Here is a 27843-nt window from a genome sequence, read left to right as displayed (position 1 = left end):
CCTGAAGAGGACAAGCCACCCTTTTCCAGGCGAGTACCATGGCCTCTGACTTGGAGGAGCCGATCTTCATCCCAGCTGCATCACACTCGGCTGCGAACCGCCCCAGCGCATGCTGTAGGTCTTGGCTAGAGGGTGCCAGCAGGACCATGTCATCTGCAAAAAGAAGAGACGAAATCCACTGGTCCCCAAACCAGACCCCCTCTGGCCCTTGGCTGCGTCTAGAAATCCTGTCCATAAAAGTTATGAACTGGACCGGTTACAAAGGGCAGCCCTGCCGGAGTCCAACATGCACCGGAAAAAAGGTCCGACTTAGTGCCGGCAATGCGGACCAAACTCCTACTCCGCTCATACAGGGACCGGATGGCCCCTAATAAAGGGCCCCCGATTCCATACTCCTAGAGCACCCTCCACAGGGCATCACAAGGGACACAGTTGAATGCTTTCTCCAGGTACACAAAACACATGTGGACCGGTTGGGCAAACTCCCATGAACCCTCGAGTACCCTACAGAGGGTATAGAGCTGGTCCAGTGTTCCACGGCCGGGATGAAAACCACACTGCTCCTCCTGAAGCCGAGGTTCGACTGTCGGACGGACTCTCCTCTCCAATACCCTGGCCTAGGCCTTACCAGGGAGGCTGAGGAGTGTGATCCCCCTGTAGTTGGAACACACCCTCTGGTCACCCTTCTTACCTAACAAACATTAAGAGCAAGCGTAAACATTGCTAATATATAGTCAACTAGAATTTAAAAAAAGCCTTTATCTTCAAAGTACTGATGGGGCAAGGGTCATCTTTCTCATAACAAGGAGAGGAAATTAACTCTAAATGAGACCCAATCTTCTTCAGATGACACCATTCAGAAAGTATGTTCACTACATTAATTAGGCTACACTTCTGCAGGCTTCTCTGTTCTGCAAAGAAAAACATGGTTAAAGTTGATGTGCGCATACAGCAACACTCTAAAGAGCGAGGGAAGCTCTGTCTAGGAGAAGATGAAGAAAAAGAGGAGAGGGTGGAGGAGATGAGGGAGGCACGCTCTGCTCTCTAACATCAACACAGATGGAAATTATTTGTGTTTTGACAAACAGGAGGACTGGTCTACATTCTGTTTGAGAACTGATGATGTGACAAAATTACCTACTTTATGTCTTGAGAAATGAGAACAGCTGCATTACCACCTTTAAAAAGCAAACAGATATTGTCATAGAGTTATTTTATTTTATTAATTCATTCTTCACCGCTTATTCCATAGTGGGTCCTGTGGGGAGCTGGTGCCCATCTCCAGCAGTCTACAGGCGAGAGGCAGGGCACACACCCTGGAGAATCCATCCCAGGGCAACATACAGACATACAGGACAAACAACTATGCAAACACTCATTCACACCTAAGGGCAACTTAGAGAGACCAATTAACCCAACCATCATGTTTTTGGATTGTGGGAGGAAGCCAGAGTACCCAGTGAGAACCCACGCTTGCATGAGGAGAACATGCAAACTCCATGCAGAAAGATCGGGAGTCGAGCCCAGGACCTTCTTGCTGCAAGGCAACAGTGCTACCAACTGCGCCACATTGTAGCCCCAGTTATTTTAAATATGGTCAAATCATAGTGTATTTGCTCAAGACGTTCATAGAATCAGAATCAGCCTTAATGCCAAATTTGTACAGACAAACAAGGAATTTGACTCCGGTACACTTTGTTCTCTATAATAAAAAAAATAAAATAAAAATAAAAAAACATATATATATATATATATATATATATATATATATATATATACACATGCAGTTAACTTTACAATGGAATATAATATAGATGTTGTTCCAGAACTCTGTCAGGTGTTCATTAGAGAAACAGCCTGGGGGAAGAAACTGCCTCTGTGGCGGCTGGTTTTAGCAGACAGCGCTCTGTAGCACTGACCTGAAGGTAAAAGCCTAAACAGTTTGTGCGCAGGGTGTGTGGGGTCTGCAAAGATTTTAGCTGCCCTTTTCCTGACCCTAGACCTGTATAGGTCCTGGATATAGGGAAGGTCAGGCCTGATGATTCTCTCTGCGGCCATGATTGTTCGTTGCAGTCAGGACCTGTCCTGTTTTGTGGATGAGCCAAACCACACTGAGATGGACAAAGACAGGACAGACTGAATTATGGCAGTGTAGAAGATGACCAGCAGCTCCTGTGGAAGGTTGTACTTCTTAAGTTGCTTTAGGAAATACAGTCTCTGCTGGGCCTTCTTCCAAACATTGTCTATGTCAGAGGATCATCTCAGGTTTCGAGATGGTGGTTCCATGAACTGGAAGTGGTCCACAGCAGACACAGTGTTGTTGAGGATGTTGAGGGGGACATGTGGGGGTGGGTTAAGTTCGAGGTGGTTCTGACCACACCAGGGTATCAGCTGGTCCACCTCCTGTCTGTATGCAGACTCATCACTATCCTGGATCAGTCCAGTTACATCTGCAAACTTCAGAAGTTTCACAAAAAGGACCGCTGAGGTGAAGTCATTTGTGCAGAGGAAAAAGAGGAGTGGGTAGAGAACACAATCCCTAGGGGGCGCCGGTGCTCATGGTTCTTATTCAGGAAAAGATACTCCCCACCCTCACCGGCTGCTGCTGGTCCTTCAGGAAGTTGGTGAGCCACTGACAGGTGAAGGCCGAGACTTGGAGTTGGATGAGCTTCTGGTGGAGGATGTCTGGGTTGATTGTGTTGAAGGCCGAGCTGAAAACCACAAACAGGATCTTGGTGTACAACCTTGGATGGTTGAGGTGTTGCAGGATGAAGTGTAGTCGCAAGTTGACTGCCTCATCTGCCGACCTGTTTGCCCGGAAAGCAAAGTGCAGGGGGCCCATGATGTCCTTCAGTCGCTAAAAGGATTTCATGACCATAGACATCAGGGCGACAGGCCTGTAGTCAATTTAATCCTGTGATGGTGGGTTTCTTTGGTATTGAGATGATAGTGGAGCATTTAAGGCACAATGGAACCTCAGACAGTTCGAGTGACTTGTTAAAGATCTCAGTGAAGATGGGTGCCAGTTGGTTGGTGCAGGCTCTCAGGCATGTTGGGGAGACATTATCAGGTCCCGCAGCCCTTTTTGTTTTCAGGCCCTGAAAGAGTCTATTTACAGCTATCTCTGAGATCTTAAGTGCAGGCAGAGCGTCTAAAGGTAGGGGGGTGGTTGGTGTATGGCAAAAATTTGTGTCTGAATGGAAGGCAGTCAGGTTTTTCAAACCATTTCAAACAGCAAACATATACATGTGAGAAGCTTTTCTTTAGCTTCTCTTTCAGCCTAAGGAAGCCCAGCAGATTGCATTGAGTCACTGACTTTGCAGTAATCCCTCATACAGGTCCTTCTCAAAATATTAGCATATTGTGATAAAGTTCATTATTTTCCATAATGTCATGATGAAAATTTAACATTTATATATTTTAGATTCATTGCACACTAACTGAAATATTTCAGGTCTTTTATTGTCTTAATACGGATGATTTTGGCATACAGCTCATGAAAACCCAAAATTCCTATCTCACAAAATTAGCAAATTTCCTCCGACCAATAAAAGAAAAGTGTTTTTAATACAAAAAACGTCAACCTTCAAATAATCATGTACAGTTATGCACTCAATACTTGGTCGGGAATCCTTTGGCAGAAATTACTGCTTCAATGCGGCGTGGCATGGAGGCAATCAGCCTGTGGCACTGCTGAGGTCTTATGGAGGCCCAGGATGCTTCGATAGCGGCCTTTAGCTCATCCAGAGTGTAGGGTCTTGAGTCTCTCAACGTTATCTTCACAATATACCACAGATTCTCTATGGGGTTCAGGTCAGGAGAGTTGGCAGGCCAATTGAGCACAGTGATACCATGGTCAGTAAACCATTTACCAGTGGTTTTGGCACTGTGAGCAGGTGCCAGGTCGTGCTGAAAAATGAAATCATCATCTCCATAAAGCTTTTCAGCAGATGGAAGCATGAAGTGCTTGACACTGGACTTCTGGCATTTTGGCATTTCCTTCTCCCCAGTCTTCCTCCAGACTCTGGCACCTTGATTTCCGAATGACATGCAGCATTTGCTTTCATCTGAAAAAAGTACTTTGGACCACTGAGCAACAGTCCAGTGCTGCTTCTCTGTAGCCCAGGTCAGGCTCTTCTGCCGCTGTTTCTGGTTCAAAAGTGGCTTGACCTGGGGAATGCGGCATGTGTAGCCCATTTTCTGCACACGCCTGTGCACGGTGGCTCTGGATGTTTCTACTCCAGACTCAGTCCACTGCTTCCGCAGGTCCCCCAAGGTCTGGAATTGGCCCTTCTCCACAATCTTCCTCAGGGTCCAATCACCTCTTCTCGTTGTGCAGCGTTTTCTGCCACACTTTTTCCTTCCCACAGACTTCCCACTGAGGTGCCTTGATACAGCACTCTGGGAACAGCCTATTCGTTCAGAAATTTTTTTCTGTGTCTTACCCTCTTGCTTGAGGGTGTCAATAGTGGCCTTCTGGACAGCAGTCAGGTCGACAGTCTTACCCATGATTGGGGTTTTGAGTGATGAACCAGGCTGGGAGTTTTAAAGGCCTCAGGAATCTTTTGCAGGTGTTTAGAGTTAACTCGTTGATTCAGATAATTAGGTTCATAGCTCATTTAGAGACCCTTTTAATGATATGCTAATTTTGTGAGATAGGAATTTTGGGTTTTCATGAGCTGTATGCCAAAATCATCCGTATTAAGACAATAAAAGACCTGAAATATTTCAGTTAGTGTGCAATGAATCTAAAATATATGAATGTTACATTTTCATCATGACATTATGGAAAATAATTAACTTTATCACAATATGCTAATATTTTGAGAAGGACCTGTAGTAAGACAAGTTTATCGGTTTAGCACATTTCAGCAACAACAAATTCAAAGTGCTTTACGTAATGAAAACATTAGCAAAACAAAAAACACATAGGGAAAAAGGTCATAGCATTGGCATAATAAAGGAAAGTAAATAAAAGTTGCACTACAGACTGAAATTAATGATGTTTAACAGTCAAAAGCAATTCTTAAAAAATGGGTTTTTAATATTGATATAAAGGAACTCAGGGTTTTAGCACTTTTGCAGTTTTTTTAAGTTTGTTCCAAATTAGTGGAGCATAAGAACTGAATGCTGTTTCTCCATGTTTGGTTCTGATTCTGTGGATGCAAAGCAGACTTGATGACTTGACAACATGATTAACAGTCCAGAATGCTGCATCGAGGTCCAATGATACCAGCATGGTTCATCCACAGTCTGCATTTATGTGGATGTCATTGAATATCTTGACAAGGGCTGTGTGGTACAGTGGTGAGCATTGAAATCTGACTGGAAGAGGTCAAAGTGGCTGGACATTGTTAAGGTTTTAATTGTTAAAACACAGCTTTTTGATAACCTTACTGATAAATGAGCAATGTAGGATGGCCCTGCAAATTTGTTTGTCTACATTATTCTTTTTCAACAGTGGTTTGATAATTGCGGTTTTTAAGGCCTGGAGGAAACCGCCTGACACAAGGCATGAGTTTGCTCTTTGAATCAAATCAGACCATATGACAGGCAAAACTATGTAAAAGAACAGTCCCCTTTAATAGGGAAGAAACCTCCAGCAGAACCAGAACCTGGCTCAGTATGAGCAGCCATCTGCCATGACAGACTGATGATGATTTTATTTGTACAGTGACAGTGCACAACAATTCATTGACCTAAAAACAGGAAATATGATACCAGGTTATGCCAAATCATATTAATTTCCACCTGTACAACACTAAACAAACAAACAAAAAAAACAGCATGCATCATAACACACCTCACCCCTCAGATAAGCCAAATATTAAAGACTTGCAAGGATTCACCATTTCTGTCACACACTTGCACCTATACAATAAACACACCTATTTATTCATACACACATGCACTTATAGACTCATACACATACTCTCCAAAAAAACCAACTATACTTTCATTCATACACATTCATCACTAATGAGTGAAAACTTGCTTTGATGAAAGCAATTTCTTTGTCAAATGTGCAAACATTAAGAAACTTGTACATGTTCTAATCTCATTTGGTATGGTCTTCCACTGATTCATGGCAACAGAGAAGATGGATTTAGCAAAAGAGTTCTTACATTTTGGAATGCTGCACTCTCCTCTAGAGTTTGCCCTTGTTACTCTTGTTTTTTCTGAGCTCAGTGTGACAAATCTAAGATGAGGAGCACCAATGCCCTGAAAATATTTACAAAGTAAGCAAATGTTTGCATGCAAAATATGGTTAATAAATTTTACTGGGATCAACCTTTCTTTATAGGTTTTTAGAAATACGCTATCAAACCCATACAGGTCTTTGGCTTTGGTATTATTAAGTTGCCCAATAATCTTTTCTGCCTTTACATCATTAACGGGTGTCAGACTAAAATGGGCCAGTCTCTCAACAGAATTAATAAAATATTCATCAAAATATATCGGTAAGATTTCAGTATCATTTTGAATATTGAATATTGTCATTTATTTTGAGCTGTATTTGGACTAAAGTTGTTTTCACACCAATGACCCAGCTTCTTTAGTTTCAGCACAAGACGCTTTCCTTTACAATAGACTTTCAGATTTCTCAGAAGGATTGTATTATAACTATTTCATAACAGTAAAAGCCAAACATTATTAGTATTTGAGTTTGGACTATAACTGTTTTATACCAGTGATCCAGCTTAGAAAGATTCATAGGTTTTTAAATTATTAGAAAGATTGGATTAGAACCAGCTCTTACCAGTATTAGTAATATAATTTCATTTGTTTTTCTGTTGTTTGATTTTCTGTATAATTGTAATGTTTTTCCTTATGTACAGTGCTTTGAGTGCCTTGTTGCTGAAAAGCGCTATATGAATAAACTTGACTTGACTTGACTTAGCTAAAGTCAAAAATTCATAAAAAAATACATTCATAAAATACCCTAACTATTCTCAGATAACCATATCTATTTGTGGAATGATATATATTGTTTAGCATGTCCCTAATTTTAATGATTGTTTTATCATTACAGTGATGTTAGTAACAATGACCAAAATTGAAAAAGTCACCACACTTGTTTCATCAAAACTAATTTATAATTGCCATTATTGATTAGCATATATCTTTATAAATTATTTGTACACAAGTGCGCAGTCCAAACTGCACAATGTTTTTTGGGGATTATAGGCATTGTCTACTTAAGTAGTGTGCAAAATTCGATGGCGTTTGGCTTAACAGAACTGGATATAAAGCTGCTAGCTTTATTAAACATCGTAAATTGTAGCGACACGCTTTGAGATAGAACTTTAGCTAGAAAAGGTACTTGTCAGGATTATGCACAGAACATATCCTAAAGGTTTAAGCTCTCTAGGTACCACAAGTGATTTGTGGAGAATTTTTTATAAGTGAAAGGTCGGAGGTACGTTTTTGCACATAACCCACGCCCACTTTAGCCAATCAGTAGCATATTGATAGCATAGTCTCTAGGTGGTTTCCTAAAGGAATTATAAAGAAATAATGTTAATAATAACGTTGTTAGAATGTACCAAATTGGCTCTTCCAATAATGGCCGCCATCTAGACAGATACGTTAAACCAACCTTCGATATCCTCTGTATAATTATCCTGTTGTAGACCGTGGACTTGAAATTTTAGGTCACATACAAATTAACTTTTAAAGGGAGAATGTCAGGCCCTGCTAAAAACACCAAGGACAAAGGAAAACCGGCCACACAGACGGAGCTTTCCGAATTTGGGAGAGAGGCCTTTGCCAGGCCTTTGGTCCAAATCTCTCCCAAATTCAGAAAGCCAGCCACACAGTTTTCCGAATTTGGGAGAGATTTGGACCAAAGACCTGACAAAGATGCTAGCCCCGCAGAGAAAGCTGGTATTAGCAATGAGGCTAGCACTGGAATGGCTGAAACATTAGCTGAAAACCCGGAGAGACATGTTAGCAGTGAACTCATGCTTGTCAAGCAGAAGATTCTGCGGGCAGTAAGCATTCACAGGTTTTAGTTTATGGGCAAACTGAATGGCATACTGAAGGTATCGGAGAAAATGAAAAAAGAGCTAAGTGATTGTACTAATAGCACGAACGAGGTCCTGTTTAAAAGAATTTGCACCTCGTGAATCTGCCCGAAGGAGGAGAATCCAGATTCCTGCGCGTTTCTCGAGAGCTGGTTTCCAGACTCATTGGACATACATCTGCGAGCACCCATGGTTCTGGAGTGGGTGCATCATGTTGGGCCAAAGACAGGGACAAGAGACCCTCCGAGAACCCTAATAATGAAGTTCCAGAGCTACAAACTGGAGACTGCAATCATTGAGGCTGCGAAAAGGAAAAAGGTCATTTTGTACAAGAACATTCATGTTCAGCTTCCTTATGACTTGACTATGTTGGTGCGCAAACAGAGAAAATAGTAAAGCTTGGTGGGTAAACAACTGTGGGAGCTGGGACTGAGACATGGGTTAAGATCGCCTCCTACAATGCTGGTAACATAAGTATGAGACTGTGACATTTAAGGAACTGTCAGAGGTGGAGGAGTTCATACACAAAATCAAAGAAAGGTCATTCGAACAATAGGTTTGGTTATGATTGTTTTTTTAAAACCTTCAATTGTTTAGAGAGAAATTTTGGTAGGTGGTTCTGGTTTGCTTAACACTCATTGGGGTTGAATCAAACAAATGCTCGTTTTTTATGCTACAAATGGTTGTTCAGCCCCCCATTGGTGTAATTTAAGTGGTGTTTGTTTCAGTATTATGTTTGTTATTGCATTGTATTTTTTTACACTATCTTCATTTTATGCGTACTAATTTACTAAACAGGTTCTTAATATTTCATATGGAGCTGGAGAGCTTGGATTGTATTTTATAGATACATTTCTTCATTTATTTATCGCCTAGGGGTATTGTTTTAGGATCTGTTCCTAAAGGTTAAAGGAAGTGGACGTAATCAAGGGAGATAACCACTTATGGTGGAAATGCGGTGTTTTCTTGTTTTAGACGTTCAGAGAGTTCATAGTGATTAGGTTTTTGCGTGGCTAACATTGCTCAGATAAACACCCAGCAAAATGTACTTTTCTTTATAAATGTCACAAAATGTAAAACTTAAGCTTTTGTCTTGGAATTGTAGAGGCTTGCAGAAATATAAATATAATATAAAAGAGGTCATAAACAAACTAAAGATTCAGGTTGAAAAATTATATCCATACAGGAGATGCATATGGTTAAAGAAGTCCATGATAAAATGAGCAGAAGATGGCAGGGACCTCTTTACGCAGCATCATATAATTCACTGGCAAGAGGAGTTATAACCCCTATTCATGGTTCAATTCCTTTTTAAGTGCCCAATAAACCAATTTCCAAGACAAGCGTGGAAGATATTTAGTAATCCAGGGCTCACTTCTTGTGACTAGTTTGAACCTTGTAAACATTTATGGTCCAAATGTGGATGATTCAAATTTTTTCACTGACCTCTTTCTGGCTTTATCTTCCCTCCCAGGGGCATATATAATTGCAAGAGACTGGGACTGTACGTTTGACCCAGCTGTGGACCACTCTACAGGTGTTGATCAAGCTCACATTTAAAGTAAGGAAGTTATTAACCACTTCATGAAAGACTTGAATTTAGTTGATGTATAGATAGAGACATTTTAAATCTGGTGAAATAGCTTACTCTTGTTATTTTGGAACATATAAGACTTTCTCTTGCATCAATTATTTTCTCGTCTTGGGTATATTGACCTCTAAAGTAGATAACTGCTTTTATAATAGTGTACTGCTGTCTGATCATGGACCATGGAGGTTTATATATACAGATAATATTCTTGTAAGAGATCCACCTGGAGCTTGAATCAAAAATGGTTACTGGACGATAATTTTGTTGACTATACTCGTACTCATACTTGTTGTCTTCCACTTCATCTGGGACCAGGTTGGGGGGGGGCAGGAGACTCAGAGACACCCAGACTTCCCTCTCCCCAAACACCTACTCCAGCTTCTCTGTGGGGAGCCCAAAGTGTTCCCAGGCCAGCCGAGAGACATAATCCCTTTACGCGTCCTGGGTAGTCCCCTGGGCCTCCTCCCGGTGGGATGTGCCTGCCTGGAACACTTCCAGAGGGAGGCGTACAGGAGGTATTTGGTATAGATGCCCGAGCCACCTCAACTGGCTCATCTCGATGTGGAGGAGCAGCAGCTCTACTCCAAGCCCCTCCCAGATGGCCGAGCTCCTTGCCATATCACTAAGGGAGAGCCCGGCCACCCTACGGAAGAAGCTCATTTCAGCTACTTGTATCCGGGATCTCGTTCTTTCAGTCATGACCCAAAGTTAATGGCCATAGGTGAGGGCAGGAACGTAGACGACCAATAAATCAAGAGCTTCGTGAAGAGAGACGTGAACCGAAAGGGTTCACGTCTCTCTTCACGACAACGGAACGACACAGCGCCCCCATTACCGCAGCAGCCGCACCGATCCGTCTGTCGATCTCCTGCTCCATTCTCCCCTCACTCGTGAACAAGACCCCAAGATACTTGAACTCCACCTCTTTAGGCAGAAACTCCCCTCCAACCTGAAGAGGACAAGCCATCCTTTTTCGGTCGAGAACCATGGCCTCGGACTTGGAGGAGCTGATCTTCATCCCAGCCACTTCACACTCAGCTGTGAACCACCACAGTGCATGCTGTAGGTCTTGGCTAGAGGGGGCCAGCAGGACCATGTCATCTGCAAAAGAAGAGACGAAATCCACTGGTCCCCAAACCAGATCTCCTCTAGCCCATTAAAAGTTATGAACAGGACCGGTGACAAAGGGCAGCCCTGCTGGAGTCCAACATGCACAGTGGACAGGTCTGACTTAGTGCCGGCAATGCGGACCAAACTCCTGCTCTGCTTGTACAGACACCAGATGGCCCGTAATAAAGGGCCCCGGACTCCCGTAGCACCCCCCACAGGACACCACGAGGGACACAGTCAAAGCCTTCTCCAGGTCCACACAACACATGCAGACTGGTTGGGCGGCGAACTCTCATGCACCCTCCAGGACACTGCAGAGAGTAGATCACAATCTTATTTTTCTCTGCTCAAAATATAAGCCCCTTGTTCAGAGGCAACCTGTAAAAAAGACAACTGTGAAAAGAGGACATCAATGCCATGACTGAATGTGTAACCGACTACCAAACCCTCTGTGTGAATAACACCATCCTCACCAAAACAGTGAGATGCTTTCCCAAATAACAAAGCCTGGATCACCAGACAATCACCTAAAGACCTGCTTAACAACAAAAAAGACCCTTCAGAGAGGGAAACAGGGAATTATTAAGGAGTACACAAAAGCAACTTAAAGTCAAGATAAGAGACAGCAAGTACAGGGGTTGGACAATGAAACTGAAACACCTGGTTTTAGACCACAATAATTTATTAGTATGGTGTAAGGCCTCCTTTTGTGGCCAATACAGCGTCAATTCGTCTTGGGAATGACATATACAAGTCCTGCACAGTGGTCAGAGGGATTTTAAGCCATTCTTCTTGCAGGATAGTGGCCAGGTCACTACGTGATACTGGTGGAGGAAACGTTTCCTGACTCGCTCCTCCAAAACACCCCAAAGTGGCTCAATAATATATAGATCTGGTGACTGTGCAGGCCATGGGAGATGTTCAACTTCACTTTCATGTTCATCAAACCAATCTTTCACCAGTCTTGTTGTGTGTATTGGTGCATTGTCATCCTGATACACGGCATCGCCTTCAGGATACAATGTTTGAACCATTGGATGCACAGGGTCTTCAAGAATGGTTCGGTAGTCCTTGGCAGTGACGCGCCCATCTAGCACAAGTATTGGGCTAAGGGAATGCCATGATTTGGCAGCCCAAACCATCACTGATCCACCCCCATGCTTCACTCTGGGCATGCAACAGTCTGGGTGGTACGCTTCTTTGGGGCTTCTCCACACCGTAACTCTCCCGGATGTGGGGAAAACAGTAAAGGTGGACTCATCAGAGAACAATACATGTTTCACATTGTCCACAGCCCAAGATTTGCCCTCCTTGCAACATTGAAACTGACGTTTGGCATTGGCATGAGTGACCAAAGGTTTGGCTATAGCAGCCCGGCCGTGTATATTGACCCTGTGGAGCTCCCGACGGACAGTTCTGGTGGAAACAGAAGAGTTGAGGTGCACATTTAATTCTGCCGTGATTTGGGCAGCCGTGGTTTTATGTTTTTTGGATACAATCTGGGTCAGCACCCGAACATCCCTTTCAGACAGCTTCCTCTTGCGTCCACAGTTAATCCTGTTGGATGTGGTTCGTCCTTCTTGGTGGTATGCTGACATTACCCTGGATACCGTGGCTCTTGATACATCACAAAGACTTGCTGTCTTGGTCACAGATGTGCCAGCAAGACGTGCACCAACAATTTGTCCTCTTTTGAACTCTGGTATGTTACCCATAATGTTGTGTGCATTTCAATATTTTGAGCAAAACTGTGCTCTTACCCAGCTAATTGAACCTTCACACTCTGCTCTTACTGGTGCAATGTGCAATCAATGAAGACTGGCTACCAGGCTGGTCCAATTTAGCCATGAAACCTCCCACACTAAAATGACAGGTGTTTCAGTTTCATTGTCCAACCCCTGTAGGTGTACAAAAAGAAACTGGAGGGCAAATTCCACCAAACCAATATCAGAAATGTGTGGTCAACAAAAAATATCAGGACCCCAGTCTGCTTGCTTATAGCGGTGGAGTTGGAGTTGAAGACACCATCATGCACCTGCTTTAACAAACCCACTGTTATCTGGACAAAGCCACCAGCATTGTGAGGATCATGTTCTTTGATTTATCTAGTGCATTTAACACAATTCAACCTGGTTTGGTTTGACGTAAAGGGGACCTATAATGCAAAATCCAATTTTTGATTGTTTTTATACTTGCATTTGGGTCCCTAATGCCTCTACAAACAGTCCAATGGCAAAAAAATATTCAGTCATTTTTTGGCTATAAATGAATGTTTTATTTTTTCTAGAAAACACGGTTTCAAAAGCGATGTAATTGTGACATCATAATTGCCTGGCTGACTTGCACGTCACTATATTATCTACCATGTATTCAGTTATTGGGCTGTTTTTTATGTATTTTAGTGGTTCTGTGGAAGCAAAAATTGTACACTTTTAAATGTTAAACTCACCCTGACCAACATGGCTACCTCATCTGTAGGTAAACAAGTTTATCTGTTAAGTGCCTTTAACAGAAAAAAACTGTCACAAAGCGTTGTACAGACAACCAATAAAACCAGAAAAAATGCTGTTGTGAAACAGCACGTGAGAATGCATACACTGAATGAATGAAGCAGAAAATGCTGAAGAAAGTTGAAAAAGTATAAATTAGCAACATTTATCTGAAGAACACATGAAAGAACGCAACAGAAAGAAGAGAAAGAGAGATCGAGCAGAAAAAGAAGCAGAAAAGAGAGAAGAGAAAGATGAGAGAAAGAAGCAGAATGGAGAGAAGGAAAAAAAAATATGGGAAAAATGCAGAAAGGATAGAACAAGAGAGGAAAGGAGAGAAAGATCATAGAAAAAGAAGCAGAAAGGAGGAAAGAGAGAAGCTAAATAGCTAAACTAGCATGAAGGCTGACATTAATTTACCCAATCTAGTATGCAAGAAAACAGTGTGTAGTGTACAATTTGCTAAAATGCTAATGCTAGCTAAATGCTAACATTAGCATGTTGCTAAGAGTAGAATGTTGGCTAACTTACTCTACCTATAATGCTTACAACAGTCTATAAGCAAAAGTCTATGAAGATGCCCTTTAAGATTATTCACTGTTGTCTAGGTGTTGGATTAGCAGTAGAAGCTGTTTAAGTGCCTAACACAAAGGGGGCACCATCACGTTGCCTCCTATGAAGACCATCAAAGGGTAAGGCATAGGGTCAGGCTCATGCCATAAAAATGAATGGAAGTCAATGTAAACTCCTCACAAAGACGTTAAAACAGGGGTGTGTATGTGCACGCACGCGTCATAGTTAGACAAACAGTGAGAGAAGAGAGGCAGAAAGAAAGATAGAATCTCAGATAGACATATAGAGTGGTAGATACAGAGAGAAGAACTAGTGAGGAATAAATCAGCCAATCAGACCTGAGTGCCAGTGTCAGTGACACATGCAGTGTAGCACCTCATTCTGTCTGCCCTGAGCAGGCTTTCTAACATGGGAAGGCATACTCCTGAACTACTCCCCATAACTCGGAAACCGTAAGGGTTATCGAAGTCATTCTTGAATTGTTTTAATCAGAACGGACAGGGGAACAATAATATCAATCTTGTTTTGTTGAAAATATGTTATTAATGGCACAACACAAGGTGAAATGAAAGGGAAAAATGGAGATAAAGACAAAACTGCCTGAACTTGCTCTCGAACAACTTCCTGTAACTCACATCACTTCCTGTGACATAAGAAATGTTTTTTGTTTTTTTTCACGGGTCCTGACGCAGCATTGCAGGCATACAACATCCAGAAGATGGTGACCTAATTGTGCTGGGGCAGATTTGGTCTACAAAAAGGATAACTCAAAATGGAATCCTAATTGCACGATTGATTTTATTAAATCAAGACTGGATCTAGCATCAAAGTAGGCAGGCCATATTGCTGTAGTAATAACCTATGTTTGCATGACCTTTAACCATTGGATATTTTGAGTGATGTGTGTATTTGTGAGCGAGTTCTTCAACTGGAGGTGCACAGCTGTTAGAGTGGCAAGAACGGTAGAAGGCTTGAAACACATAGCACCCAGGAGCAGCAAAGGACAGATGGACTTGACTCCAGAATGCACTATCCCCGGACGCACCAACCAGAGCACCTAACACCCCAGGCAGGTACCATTCCATCTGGTGAGCTAGCCTTGCGGAGGTCGAGAGGGAAGGATGCCCATCAAAGCGTAGCCCCTCCCACATGGTTTGTATCTTTGTCTGTGGTAATGTGAAATGTTGCAATCTAAAGGACATTAAAATTGGGGTTGTGACTAGGGTGTGCAAGACCCTACTGCTTGCTGACAGTTTAGTATACTCAACCCTAATGCCCTAAGTGTCTTAAAAATAAGGTGCTACTGATGTGTGGTGATACATATGTTAGGGAGAAGGGGATAGGCGCCAAGGTACCAGCATGACTCCCTTTGGGGAATCCTCTTTTGCCTCATCCATTCCCATACATCTCCAACTCTCTAAGCTGCAGCCACCATGGCCTCGTTAGCAGAATTTATGTTTGGAAAAAGTATCAAGATTTCCTGAATTTCTGTGACCATGTGTAGGAAGATGACTGCCAGCAGTGGCCAGCCAAAGGGAGCGTGCAAAAAGAAAATAACAGAGAGCCAGAACCAACCCCTGTGGATCTCCATGTGGAAGACAGTGACATCTTCATGAGCCAATACAGCTAAGATTGCATTTTCAATAGGAAGTAGCTACTTTGCTTTTGTCAGCATCTCCATGGATCCACAATAATGCTACAAGCTTGAAAAAGCTATGGAGAAAACAAACCAGTGCTGCTTGACTTTTTGATATCCATGGAAAAACAAAGGGAAGAATCCTGCCATGCTGAGCGGCTTAATTGTTAACATGCAGGAATGTTCACAACAATTCTGAAATCTAAATTGAACCTGTGCTGGTGAGCACTGGTAGTTTGGTAAATCTCATTTATGTTTTACTTAATTACTTGCAACAAAACAAAACTTTCATCACATATTAACACGGGAACCAGAAAACGTTGTCTTTCTGATCCATGGGAACATTTTGGCAACAAAAAAGCACTGGAAACAGTGACAGAGTTGACTAGTGTTAGTGGAAAAACATCTGCTGAGTCAGACAAGCAAGGCACATACTTGAAACAAAAAACAGCAAAGCAAAACCTACATGTGAAAAAAAGTCAAAAATGAAGAATGTTAAACTAACCAGCCAGGGATGGGGAATCTCTGGGAGGGGCATCTGAGGAGGGGCTGGCAGACCACTGTGGATCTCAGACCTAGGTTCTACAAAGAATAAAAGCTCACATCAATTCTAGTTTGTAAACAGTAGGAATAACAAAGCACAGTCAAACTATCTGACCCTACTTAAGAAGGGTGTTCAGAGGCCAACTTCAAACACAGGGTTCGAGGATTTTCCAACAACAGGAAGAGTTTGAGATCAGGGAGGATGTTTGAGATCTGTGACTCTTTGTCTCACCTTTGTCTGAAAGGACACGGTGCAGGATGTTTGAGAGGTGCACCTTCTTCTCTCGGACCCCAGCACTCAGATACTCTCGGTCCAGCAGGTCTAGGAACAGGCGAAGCTCAGTCACCAGTTCCTGCATCGCTACAAAACAAACACAATGCTGAAATGAGGTTTCTTTTAAGGCTAAACAGTTCTCTTATCCAATACATTAAAAACAAAAGTATCTAGGAAGTGAACAGCATTACAACATATAAACCAATCACACTACATCTACCATTTAAATTATCTACACCCTCAAATGGCTTCAAATCTATACCCTTGTTCACCTGAAAAACAGGGTAAACACATCCTGCGTTTATCCTGCTTTAAATAGATATTCACAGCACACATTTCAAATTTTAACTTGTAAAAAATGTGATGTATCATTATTCTTCTTTTAACATTATGTGCTACTTTATGTTGACATCAGTCTAAACTAGAATAAAATACAGTGAAGTTTGCATGTTGGAACTGGACAAAATGTAGAGAAGTTCAAATAGAGTAGTAAGAAGCACAAAAACCTGCTGAAACAACATTTTATAGAAACAACTTGCCCTAATAACTTATTAGTTCTTTTGCATGTATGTATAGCTTGTAATTATTAAACTTTATAAGCATGAAGGTGCGGTGATGTAAAAGTATCATCAAACACTTCATTCCAGCATACATAGCAGCATAAGAGCTGCTGGGCTAAGCTGGACTGAAAACCCACTAACTGATGCCCAGGTAGAACTTTTATGTGTTCAATACCACCAAAGCTAGCAGCTGAGTAGTGTACATGATGTGTGTCCCCACACCCTCATAGCAAGAGCCTCCATAATGAGTGTCCTTTGGAAGCCATAATGACATTATAACAGAGAGCAGCTGCAAATGAAGGGGGAAACCAGACTTAATAATGCCAAATGAACCTGGGATTATACATCACTTGGCCTTCACCTATTTCTTGCTCCAGCAACACTCACATACAGGATGGTCAGGTTCCTATAACAGTAGTTCAGCAACAACACCTGGCACACAAACTTCCAATGCTTGCTATGTCTAACAAGCTGTCATGACATCTGTGGAATGTGGAATGTATTAGAGAAAGGCAGCTCATACAGTGGCACATAACATGTGGTCAGGCATGCAGCAATAGAGCTCCTTTCTTGCCAAGATACATGTGATTTCTGCGATGTTCATTATGTAACCATATGAAAACAGCCAAGTCAACAATTGAACTGCCAGCACCTGAAACAGTTGCTAGCTAACAAGCAATGGAAAAGGCTGATGCCAACATTTTTTCTAATAATATCCCATTGCTGCAGCACTATATCATTTTTGAAGCTTCGCAACAGAGCTAACAGTTCCTTCACAGAGCTCAAACAGAAGCTAGATACATAACCACTTTCACACATTCCTCATATAACCTTATTATCTAATGACAGAGGAGGGGACAGGGAGTGATTGCACAGTCCAATGAGGAGGGACAGGAGAGGCTGACTAAAAGCAGAAGAAAGCAAAGGTGTATGGAGAGCCATTTCATTCAAAATTAAATAAATAAATAAATATCCCCATGAAATAAAACAAAATAATTACGTTAAAAGAAATTTTCATCTTATTTTATTTAATTCATTTCAAGATTTAATTTACTTAAAGATTCCTTTAATTTACAGGTCGTTCTCAAAATATTAGCATATTGTGATAAAGTTCATTATTTTCCATAATGTCATGATGAAAATTTAACATTCATATATTTTAGATTCATTGCACACTAACTGAAATATTTCAGGTCTTTTATTGTCTTAATATGGATGATTTTGGCATACAGCTCACTGCCGACCTGACTGCTGTCCAGAAGGCCACTATTGACACCCTCAAGCAAGAGGGTAAGATACAGAAATAAATTTCTGAACGAATAGGCTGTTCCCAGAGTTTTGAACCAGAAACAGCGGCAGAAGCGCCTGACCTGGGCTACAGAGAAGCAGCACCGGACTGTTGCTCAGTGGTCCAAAGTACTTTTTTCGGATGAAAGCAAATTCTGCATGTCATTCGGAAATCAAGGTGCCAGAGTCTGGAGGAAGACTGGGGAGAAGGAAATGCCAAAATGCCAGAAGTCCAGTGTCAAGTACCCACAGTCAGTGATGGTCTGGGGTGCCGTGTCAGCTGCTGGTGTTGGTCCACTGTGTTTTATCAAGGGCAGGGTCAATGCAGCTAGCTATCAGGAGATTTTGGAGCACTTCATGCTTCCATCTGCTGAAAAGCTTTATGGAGATGAAGATTTCATTTTTCAGCATGACCTGGCACCTGCTCACAGTGCCAAAACCACTGATAAATGGTTTACTGACCATGGTATCACTGTGCTCAATTGGCCTGCCAACTCTCCTGACCTGAACCCCACAGAGAATCTGTGGGATATTGTGAAGAGAACATTGAGAGACTCAAGACCCAACACTCTGGATGAGCTAAAGGCCGCTATCGAAGCATCCTGGGCCTCCATAAGACCTCGGCAGTGCCACAGGCTGATTGCCTCCATGCCACTCCGCATTGAAGCAGTCATTTCTGCAAAAGGATTCCCGACCAAGTATTGGGTGCATAACTGTACATGATTATTTGAAGGTTGACGTTTTTTGTATTAAAAACACTTTTCTTTTATTGGTCGGATGAAATATGCTAATTTTGTGAGATAGGAATTTTGGGTTTTCATGAGCAGTATGCCACAATCATCCGTATTAAGACAATAAAAGACCTGAAATATTTCAGTTAGTGTGCAATGAATCTAAAATATATGAATGTTAAATTTTCATCATGACATTATGGAAAATAATGAACTTTATCACAATATGCTAATATTTTGAGAAGGACCTGTACATAAATATTTAATTATTTATTTCATAATGCAGTTTTATTTTGTGACAATTTTATTTTGTAAAGCTACTTTACGTATTTCAGTGACTTTTACTTTTTAACCCCGTTTTTCATTTTAAGCTCTTTTTATTTTATGTTCTTATATTCAAATGAGGGAGCGGAGTTTTATCTGTGGGGCAGCGCTGGGACAGCCGATCTCCATTTGTGGCAGTGGCCGGCAGAAGCATACCGGAGGGAGCCAGGGGATTCTGGAAGGATGCCAGAAGGTGCCAGACCGGCCGTAAAAGCCTGCCATGGCGGTTGCCGCTGTTTTTGTGGAAGCTGTTTGTGCAATAAGTCTTCGTCATCCTTTCAGCACATCATACACACACATAGTGCTATTTATTTTTCATCCAAGTAAATACAGCCACCTTATGTTATGGGTCTAACGATGTTTATTAAATAAAAAACAATAAAGACATTATCATTTAAAAGAAACAGGCTAACAATAATAACAACAATGGCATCCCGTTTGCCGATAGTCAGCATTGGTTTCCACAAAAACAGTGGCAACCGCCGTGGCAGGCTTTTACGGCCGGAGCCAGGGAAGGGAGCCAGTGGAGGCTTCTGCCGGCCACTGCCACGAATTGAGCTCGGCCCAGCTGTCCCAGCACCGCCCCTCAGATAAAACTCCGCCCACTCATTTGAATATAAGAACATGAAATAAAAAGAGCTTAAAATGAAAAACGGGGTTAAAAAGTAAAAGTCACTGAAATACGTAAAGTAGCTTTACAAAATAAAAGTGTCACAAAATAAAACTGCATTATGAAATAAATAAATATTTAAATAAATTAAATAAATCTTGAAATGAATAAAGTAAAATAAAATTTTCTTTAACATAATTATTTTGTTTTATTTCATGGGGATATTTATTTATTTCATGGACTGTTTATTAATAATTTATCAATAGCAGTATTCATTTATTTATTTTTGAACGAAACGGCTCTCCATAAAGGTGGAGAGTTTGATTATATATATCTGCGTTATCTGCTTTAGGGAAGTGGAATGTCACCTCACTGGTGGGTGCCAGATAGAAAAAGTGTGACTCACAAGCCCTTGGCTGAGTAGCCCCCCTTCCCTCCTTGTGCCTTGATTTTATAGTTTTCCCTGATGAGTGAGAGGGTCGCCTCTTTGAAACTTCAGGTTGCAAGAGGGAAGGTTTCTGACTAGGGGTGTCGCAATATCCACATCTCACGATACGATATTATCATGATATGATGCTTATTGCGATATTGTGGGGATCCTCACGATATTGTGGGGAGGCTCACAATAACAAGAATGACAATATAAAATGTGTTGACCTGTTATTGGTACATTTATTGTCATTGTGAAGGTGTCTATTGAAAGTTTCGTTAAGTGCAGAATTCAAGTCACAACTTAACATATATTTATGAAGATAATGGTAATCCAGGTACTATATTAACATATGAATAATAATAATAATTTATTTGTATAGCCCTTTACAATAACCACTAGGTTAACCAAAATGCAAAAAAAACCAAAAAAAAAACAAACAAATGGAACAAAAAATAGATGTAAAATGTGTCACACTTCTAAGTATTAAAATCCATCTTAAGTAGATGCATCTTTAGTCTAAACTTGAAGAGGCACAGGTCAAAAATAGGTCACATGTTGGAGTTTATTCCAGAGTTGAGGAGCTGCCACAGAAAAGGCTTGATCACCCCAGTGGTTTTATTTACACCTGGGCTCTTCCAACTGGTGCTGATCTGAGGCCCTCAAGACTTGGCCATGCACAAGAACAGTTAAAAGATCACACAAATACAATGGAGCCAAACCACTTATAACTTCAAAAACAAGCGTTGAAAGTTTAAAATCAATCCTAAACCTATTTGGGAGCCAGTGAAAGGATTTAAATATCAATGTGATGTGATCCTGTTTCCTAATGCTTGTTATAAGATGGGCAGCAGCATTCTAGATGGTTTGAAGGCGATTAATAAAGACTGGTTTATACCAAAATACAAGGAGTTACAGTAGTCCAGATGCAAAGTTTTAAAAGCGTGGAAAGCCTGTTCAACGAGCAGTAAGTAAAAAAACCACATCAAGATATCTAACAGTAGAAGTCTAGATGAGAGAAGTATCGAGGCAAGTTGCTGAACTGTTCCCAAATACAATACTTTCAGTTTTTTCCTCATTTAAATGTAAAACATTTTGAGCCGGCCACTGCTTAATATCTGACATACACACATAGACAGTGAAGTAGTTGCTTCATCCATGTCAGAATTTACAGGCTGATATATTTGTATGTCATCGGTATAGCAGTAAAAGGACAGGTTGTGTTTTGCAATGACTGATCCAAGTGGTAGCATGTAAAGAGAAAAAAGTAATGGGCCAAGAATAAGATATTTCACCAATCGTTACAAAGAAAGATCTCTCTGTTAAGTATGAAGCAAACCATTTAGGTGCCGTACCTCGAATTTGACTTAAACGTGTCAGAAGGACTGAGTGATCCACTGTATCAATTGCTGCCGTGAGGTCAAGGAGCACCAAGAAAGTTGGGCATCCCGCATCAACAGATCGCGCAATATCGTGGACTTTAAAGAGTGCTGTCTCAGTGCTGTGATGGGATCTAAAGCCAGATTACAACTTTTGAAAAATAAAATTAGTTTCTCAAAAGGACTGCAGCTGATTATAAAATACTTTTTCCAAAATTTTAGAAAGAGGTGTATGGAGGACTAATTTTGACATACGTAAAAATAAATACAGAAATAAATAAATGCCAATAAATAAATAAGCATCCAATTAAATGCACAAAAAATATAGTAAATAAATAAATGTAGGCAGTAATTAAATTATATGATGAGACATAAATGTATATCTCTTTTAATTTCTTCATTTATTCACCTTTGTAATATTTACCTTATGTATTCATTATCCATTATAATTGTCAACTTCATTCATTAATTATTTATTTATGTGTATGTTTTAATAGTTTATGTTTGTTTATTTCTTCCATGCTATTTATTTCTGTCTCTCCTTTTTACATTTCTGTATGCATTTCTGCCTCTTATGCAAATGAGGAGGGGCTGTGTCTTCAATGGTCAACCTCAGCATATTGGTTGGTTAGCATTAGCCTGCGTAGTTCCAATGCACATAGCTTTTCCCCACTAAAAATGTATGGCAAATTCAACAGGCAGACCTGAGTTCGACCTCTTAAGGGAAGCTGCTAACAGACTGGAGGATTTACAACACTCCAAGTATAAGGTCTGAAATGTTGTTTTTACTTTACTTTTTATAGTATCAGTGGTGGTGAACCCGAGGAAGATTAGAGGAGTAATGCTACTTGTTAGTTAGTTAGCAAGCTTTCTACTAATATGTTGTCTCTTTAATTTATGGTAACTTAGCCAATACAAAATGGTTTGAGCATTATTCAAAGAAAAATGTAAGGTAATTTAACACATGGTGAGTGATTTGTGGCATTTGTGGATAGTCTTAGAGAAGAACGTCACAGTTGTAATATTATAGACTGGTCTCTGTTCTGACACAGGACGCGGGGCACACGCCGCTATGCAAGCACCCACGCATTCCGTGGTCAAAGTTCAAGATATTTCAACTTTGACTGCGACCCGCAGCGCAAATGCGCTGATTCCTAGCGGCAAACTGCATCCCCTCTGAAAGGCCCGTTGACTCTGGGATGAGCAAAGGAAACAGACTCTAGATGAACAATAAATGGTGCACAAACGTAAATGTCATAAACACTGCTCTCTGGACATATGGATAATTCTCATGCTTTCAATATGCCAAACTAATTCACGGTTGCCATGGCTACTGCTGTGTTTACTACCGGTAGCAGCTAAGGACATTTAGCCAACCATCATTTGCAAACAGCTGAGTGTACATAATGATGGATATTGTTAATAATTGCAAGAGACTACTGCCAAGCAAATCTAAAGACCGTCCTCCCAACATTTAGTCAGAATGTTTTCACTGAACTATATTTTAATTAGAATTTTCTCTCAATACATTTTTAAAATGTACTTAATCTTCTTTGAGTGAGTGCAATATGCTGCATTAGTTTGATTTTATTATTATTAATATTACCTAGGTTGGATGCTGATTGAAGAACCAACTCAAGCTGCAATGGTTTTACCCACTAAAGGAGCATGCATCTGAGAAACCTGTGAACATGAAGATAGTTAGGGACTCTGAAGAAGACAGGCAACATCCACTCTTCCATTTTACAAAAAGTAACAGGAATGGGCATGTCCACTACATTGTACCTTTGGAGGCTAAAAATCTAAAATTGAATGTTGTAAAAATTACTTGAAAAATTACTTTCACTCAGATGTGAAAATGTTTCAGTGTTTTGTTATTTCTTCATTTCAGGTGATGCTGTTGTTGGTGATGGAGTCATGAGATATTTTATGACAACAGACAGTTCACACTCCAGTTTGGGTTCAGTCTAGATCCGGGTAAGCCTGTTGCCACTTTAAATGTTATCTAACTAAACCTTTAAGTGTATTTAAAAGTGCAATTAACTAAGTTTATTCTCCACTTTGTTGGTACTTTCAGGAGGAACAGGCGAAACTCTATTTGAGGGTGAACCTAATCACCTTGTTACAGCAGCATCAGAGCCATTTGTTGAGAGCAACCTCTTTTGGATCGCAGGGAGGATGTTAGTTCACTCATTTTAACATGATGGTCCTCCAACCGCAGGATTAAGTCGTGCAATAATTGGTGCACTGCCATGGCCGGACTGGGGACAAAAAGTGGCCCGGGAGTTCCTGCTATTGTTTATATTCTCAGATGGCCAATATAATTTACAGCAACAATATATATGTACACATATTTAGCCTATAATGCAACTATAACAAAGCCACAGAGTTTCTTACCTTTCAACAAAATAACTTCTAAACTTAAGTTGAATCTGACACAGAAGAGGGGAGAAAAAACTGGAAAGCTGCTGTATTTGTACACCTACATTGTTCAATGTATGATTATCCTCTGCAGCAATAAACTCTGTTCTGCTCCACCATCTATAATCTTCTGACGCTCCATCATCTTTAGTACATCGGTCTGTCACAGGTAGAAAGAGTACATAATTAATGTACTCAAGTAAAAAGTACCTCATTAAAATTTGGTCCCAAACAGTTTTTACTTAAAGTTACACATTTATTGATAAAAATGCAAAACAAAAATAAAACATATTATCATATGACATGAATATTTTGGAGGTTAATATGCGTAAACATAAATTCCCAATTTTCTGTCACCTGCTGTCTTTCAGATTTTCTGCAGCTGATCATTTTCTTCATCTCGGCATCCTTCTCTGTATCCAAATCTTCTGCATACTTCACTACATCTATGACGCTTCTATGTGGTGTTCCTCTTACCCATACCCTGACAGTTCTGATCTTCATCCCCTCCTTTGCCCAATATATCTACTATCACTCATAACTAATGGTTTTAAATACCTGACTCCAAACTAAGCACCTTATCCTCTGTTTTCAGCATTAGCCAATATGAATTATAAATCACAATTAACAGATAAAATCGGTATTATATACATAAATTTTTAAAACATTTAGCATGTTTACATGGTCATAGTCTTGATCATAAACTACATACTGTCCACTTATTGACTCCTACATGCAGTAATTTGATGTGTTAAGTTTTTAAATGGAGAATTTAATCTCTTTAGGCAAACTAAGTTTACACTGGCTAATAAAGCTGTTGCCTTTCTTGTAGTTAAACTGGCCCCTAAAGTCTGGCAATGGCTTTTCTTCTTTTCTTGGGGGTCAGTTTTAACTGTACTTGATGGGTTTTTATAGTGCCTTCAGCGTCCGATTGATGTTTCTCCATGTTGGGGCATGATTACCAACACAACCATTGATCACTGCCATATTGTTTTTTTCATTTTAATTTTAACTCTGTAAACCGATAGGATTTCTACGGAGCCTGTGAAGGGACATAGGGGGATTTTTTTTTCTTTTGCGTCCCCACGCAATAGTCTTTGCGTTATCTCGCAATACTTTGTGGGATAGTTTCCAAACCAGACAACTGCAAAAATGGAACAAACACTACACCTATTTTTAAAATTTATTGAGTTGTATTTTGAAATCGGCCTTAAATAAAGGGATATTCATTCAGACCTAAAGACCGTTATTATCCACAAGCTGTAAGACTACTGAACTCTGGACAATAATACAGCACAATTGTGACACTATTAGCTTGTTACTGGTGCACGATGTGCACTTTTTTAATTCCACACCATAAGTGCTTTTGTTTTTATAATGAGTTGAATGGTTCGTCTTATCCCAAGCATTTCACTGCATTGTTGAATGTATGTTAACCTCAAAATCAGTACAAACTTAAGTAAAAGTAAAAATTCAGCTTTTGTAAACTACTTAGAAAAGTGCAAATTCCAGACAAATAGTACTTAATTAAAGTAACGCAATGTAATTTGTTATTTTCCACTCCTGCTGGCTACATTTTTAGCACAAGTCATTTGTTGCTGCACTTAGATGGCTTTCTTTTACTATCTCTGAATCAGCACCACCTTTACATTTCATAGTTTGCTTTCACCACCCCATCTTCATGGCTAATGCAGACTTTTTTTTATTGTTGTTTATAGCATCAGTGATTGACAGGTAAAGTTCTGCATAGAAATGACACGACGAGCTAGAGCCACAGCACTACGCATCTAGTGCGCATAAGTATTTCTGATGGCCGCTGTTCAGTCACCCAGTCGTACTGGAAACACTTGAACGAGAACTCATTCATGTGTTTCCAGGTCCACTCCACGGCAGTGTGCTGAGCACGGCAGTGTGCTCAGCAGACCTGGCTGATTTGAGGGAGGAGAGGTAGAGAAGTCATTGAGGCATTGTGGTGCACCACGAGCGTGCCCGAGCGTGACGTCACCTTCACAGACTAAACCACTAGCCCACCGGGAAAATCCTGGGTAGTCCCGTATGCCAGTCTGCGCCTGTGCACAGCTCAATGCGGACCCTGAAATGGCAACAGTGTCATCAAAATGTTTTAAAACAATTAATGTGAAATAGTTTTGTGGGGAATCTAATAACTTGTACTATGCTGATTGTAGCTTGAACTTGAAGAACTCACTCAAGAACAGGAGGACACTATCTCAGAGCTTTCCCGGTCTCGGGATCTCCCAGCAGACACAAAATTAAATAAGAAATGGCTCCATAACAAACTTCTAGTCCATGCAATAAGTTCCTACTGGTTACAAGTAACAGAAGAAAGACTTGTGTTTGTTGAGATTGCTAAATGGACAACGCCATGTACCCTGGTTTATGCAAAAAAGGTTTCTCAATTCAAAGCTAGTGAATGAGAAGTTCTAAGCTTTTAAGCTGTTTAGGACATGCCATTATGCCCGTCTAGTCACATTAATATTAGACAACTCCAACAACTTGGGGTTGTTACTGTTAGTCTGGATTCTTTGGATTTACCATGGCCTGGATGACGGAATCTTTACCAACATGTACCCTGGTGGTTTGTTTTAAAACTGGCAGATCACTGACCGTCACATTTTAGTGGTTGACAGAATTGTAATAAAACTTGAAATGCAGGAAGAATGTATTTTGGAGTTGTTAACCTGACTGATAACTTAATATTCATTAAACACCCCTTGACCTCTTAATTTAAAATGACCTTGTCACAAAAAAAGTAAAAGAAAGTAATTATTATATTATTAGTGTCATCATCATCTTTAATTAACTTTGAATTAAGAAAACAATTTTTGCATTGTTTAAAAAATTACTATTTAGTCCTGTTTGTCCTGTTTTGTTTACTAAAGTCAAATTTTATTATTCAAGATACTGCTAATGTGGTAAACTATTATTCAAGATAATTTACTTGTATTGCCAAGAAAGTATCACATATGTGCAGAAAGTAGCTCTGAATGCAGTTAACTAAAAATACATCTGACAATTAGGACATTTAAGCATCATAAACCAAGCAGGCAATCTGAGAGTGAACAATAACTAATGTAGAAAATTAATCCACAACACACTTTATTGAACCCAAGATACTTGAACTCCTCCACTTAAGGCAGGACCTCCCCCCCGACCCGGAGAAGACACTCTACCCTTTTCCAGCTCAAGACCATGGCCTCGGACTTGGAAGTTTCTCATCCCAGCCGCTTCACACTTGGCTGCGAACTGCTCCAGTGAGAGCTGTAGATCACGAGCTGATGAAGCCAATAAGACCACATCATACACAAAAAGCAGACGCAATCCTAAGGCCATCAAAAAGGATCCCCTCAACGCCTAGAAATTCTGTCCATAAAAGTTATGAACAGTGATGCCAAACAGACACAGAATTTACTGCCAGCAATTGCGACCAAGCTCTGACACTGGTCATACAGGGACCTAGCAGCCAGTATCAAAAGGCCTGGTACCCCATACTCCCGGAGTACCCCTCACAGGATTCCCTGAGGGACACGGTCGAATGCCTTCTCCAAATCCACAAGGCACATGTAGACTGGTTGGGCAATCTCCCATGCACCCTCCAGGACCCTGCTGAGAGTTTAGAGCTGGTCTAGTGTTCCACTGCCAGGACGAAAACCACACTGCTCTTCCTGATTCCGAGGTTCGACTGTCCGATGGACCCTACTCTCCAGAACCCCTCAAATGGACCTTACCAGGGAGACATACGACTGTGACTCCCCTATAGTTGGAACACACTTTTTTTGAATAGAGGGACCACTACCCCGGTCTGCCAATCCAGTGGAACTGCCGTCAATGTCCACGCGA

At 40.8% G+C, this 27843-nt stretch overlaps 1 protein-coding gene across 1 annotated transcript in view; it reads right to left on the bottom strand.

The window, feature by feature from the left end:
• afap1 (actin filament associated protein 1) overlaps nt 1-27843 on the bottom strand; it is a 162904-nt gene that overhangs the window by 98432 nt on the left and 36629 nt on the right. Inside the window, exons 2-3 of the mRNA XM_047386816.1 lie at nt 16202-16330; nt 15932-16008 (exon numbers count right to left, since the gene is read on the bottom strand). Of these exons, the coding sequence (XP_047242772.1) occupies nt 15932-16008; nt 16202-16330 (206 nt within the window). The remainder of the gene's footprint in view (nt 1-15931; nt 16009-16201; nt 16331-27843) is intronic.

This window comes from Girardinichthys multiradiatus, chromosome 14 (genome assembly GCF_021462225.1).
Source record: "Girardinichthys multiradiatus isolate DD_20200921_A chromosome 14, DD_fGirMul_XY1, whole genome shotgun sequence".
Lineage (NCBI taxonomy): Eukaryota > Metazoa > Chordata > Actinopteri > Cyprinodontiformes > Goodeidae > Girardinichthys > Girardinichthys multiradiatus.
The sequence above is the reverse complement of the archived record's forward strand: the minus strand, read 5'-3'. Positions and strand labels throughout refer to the sequence as shown.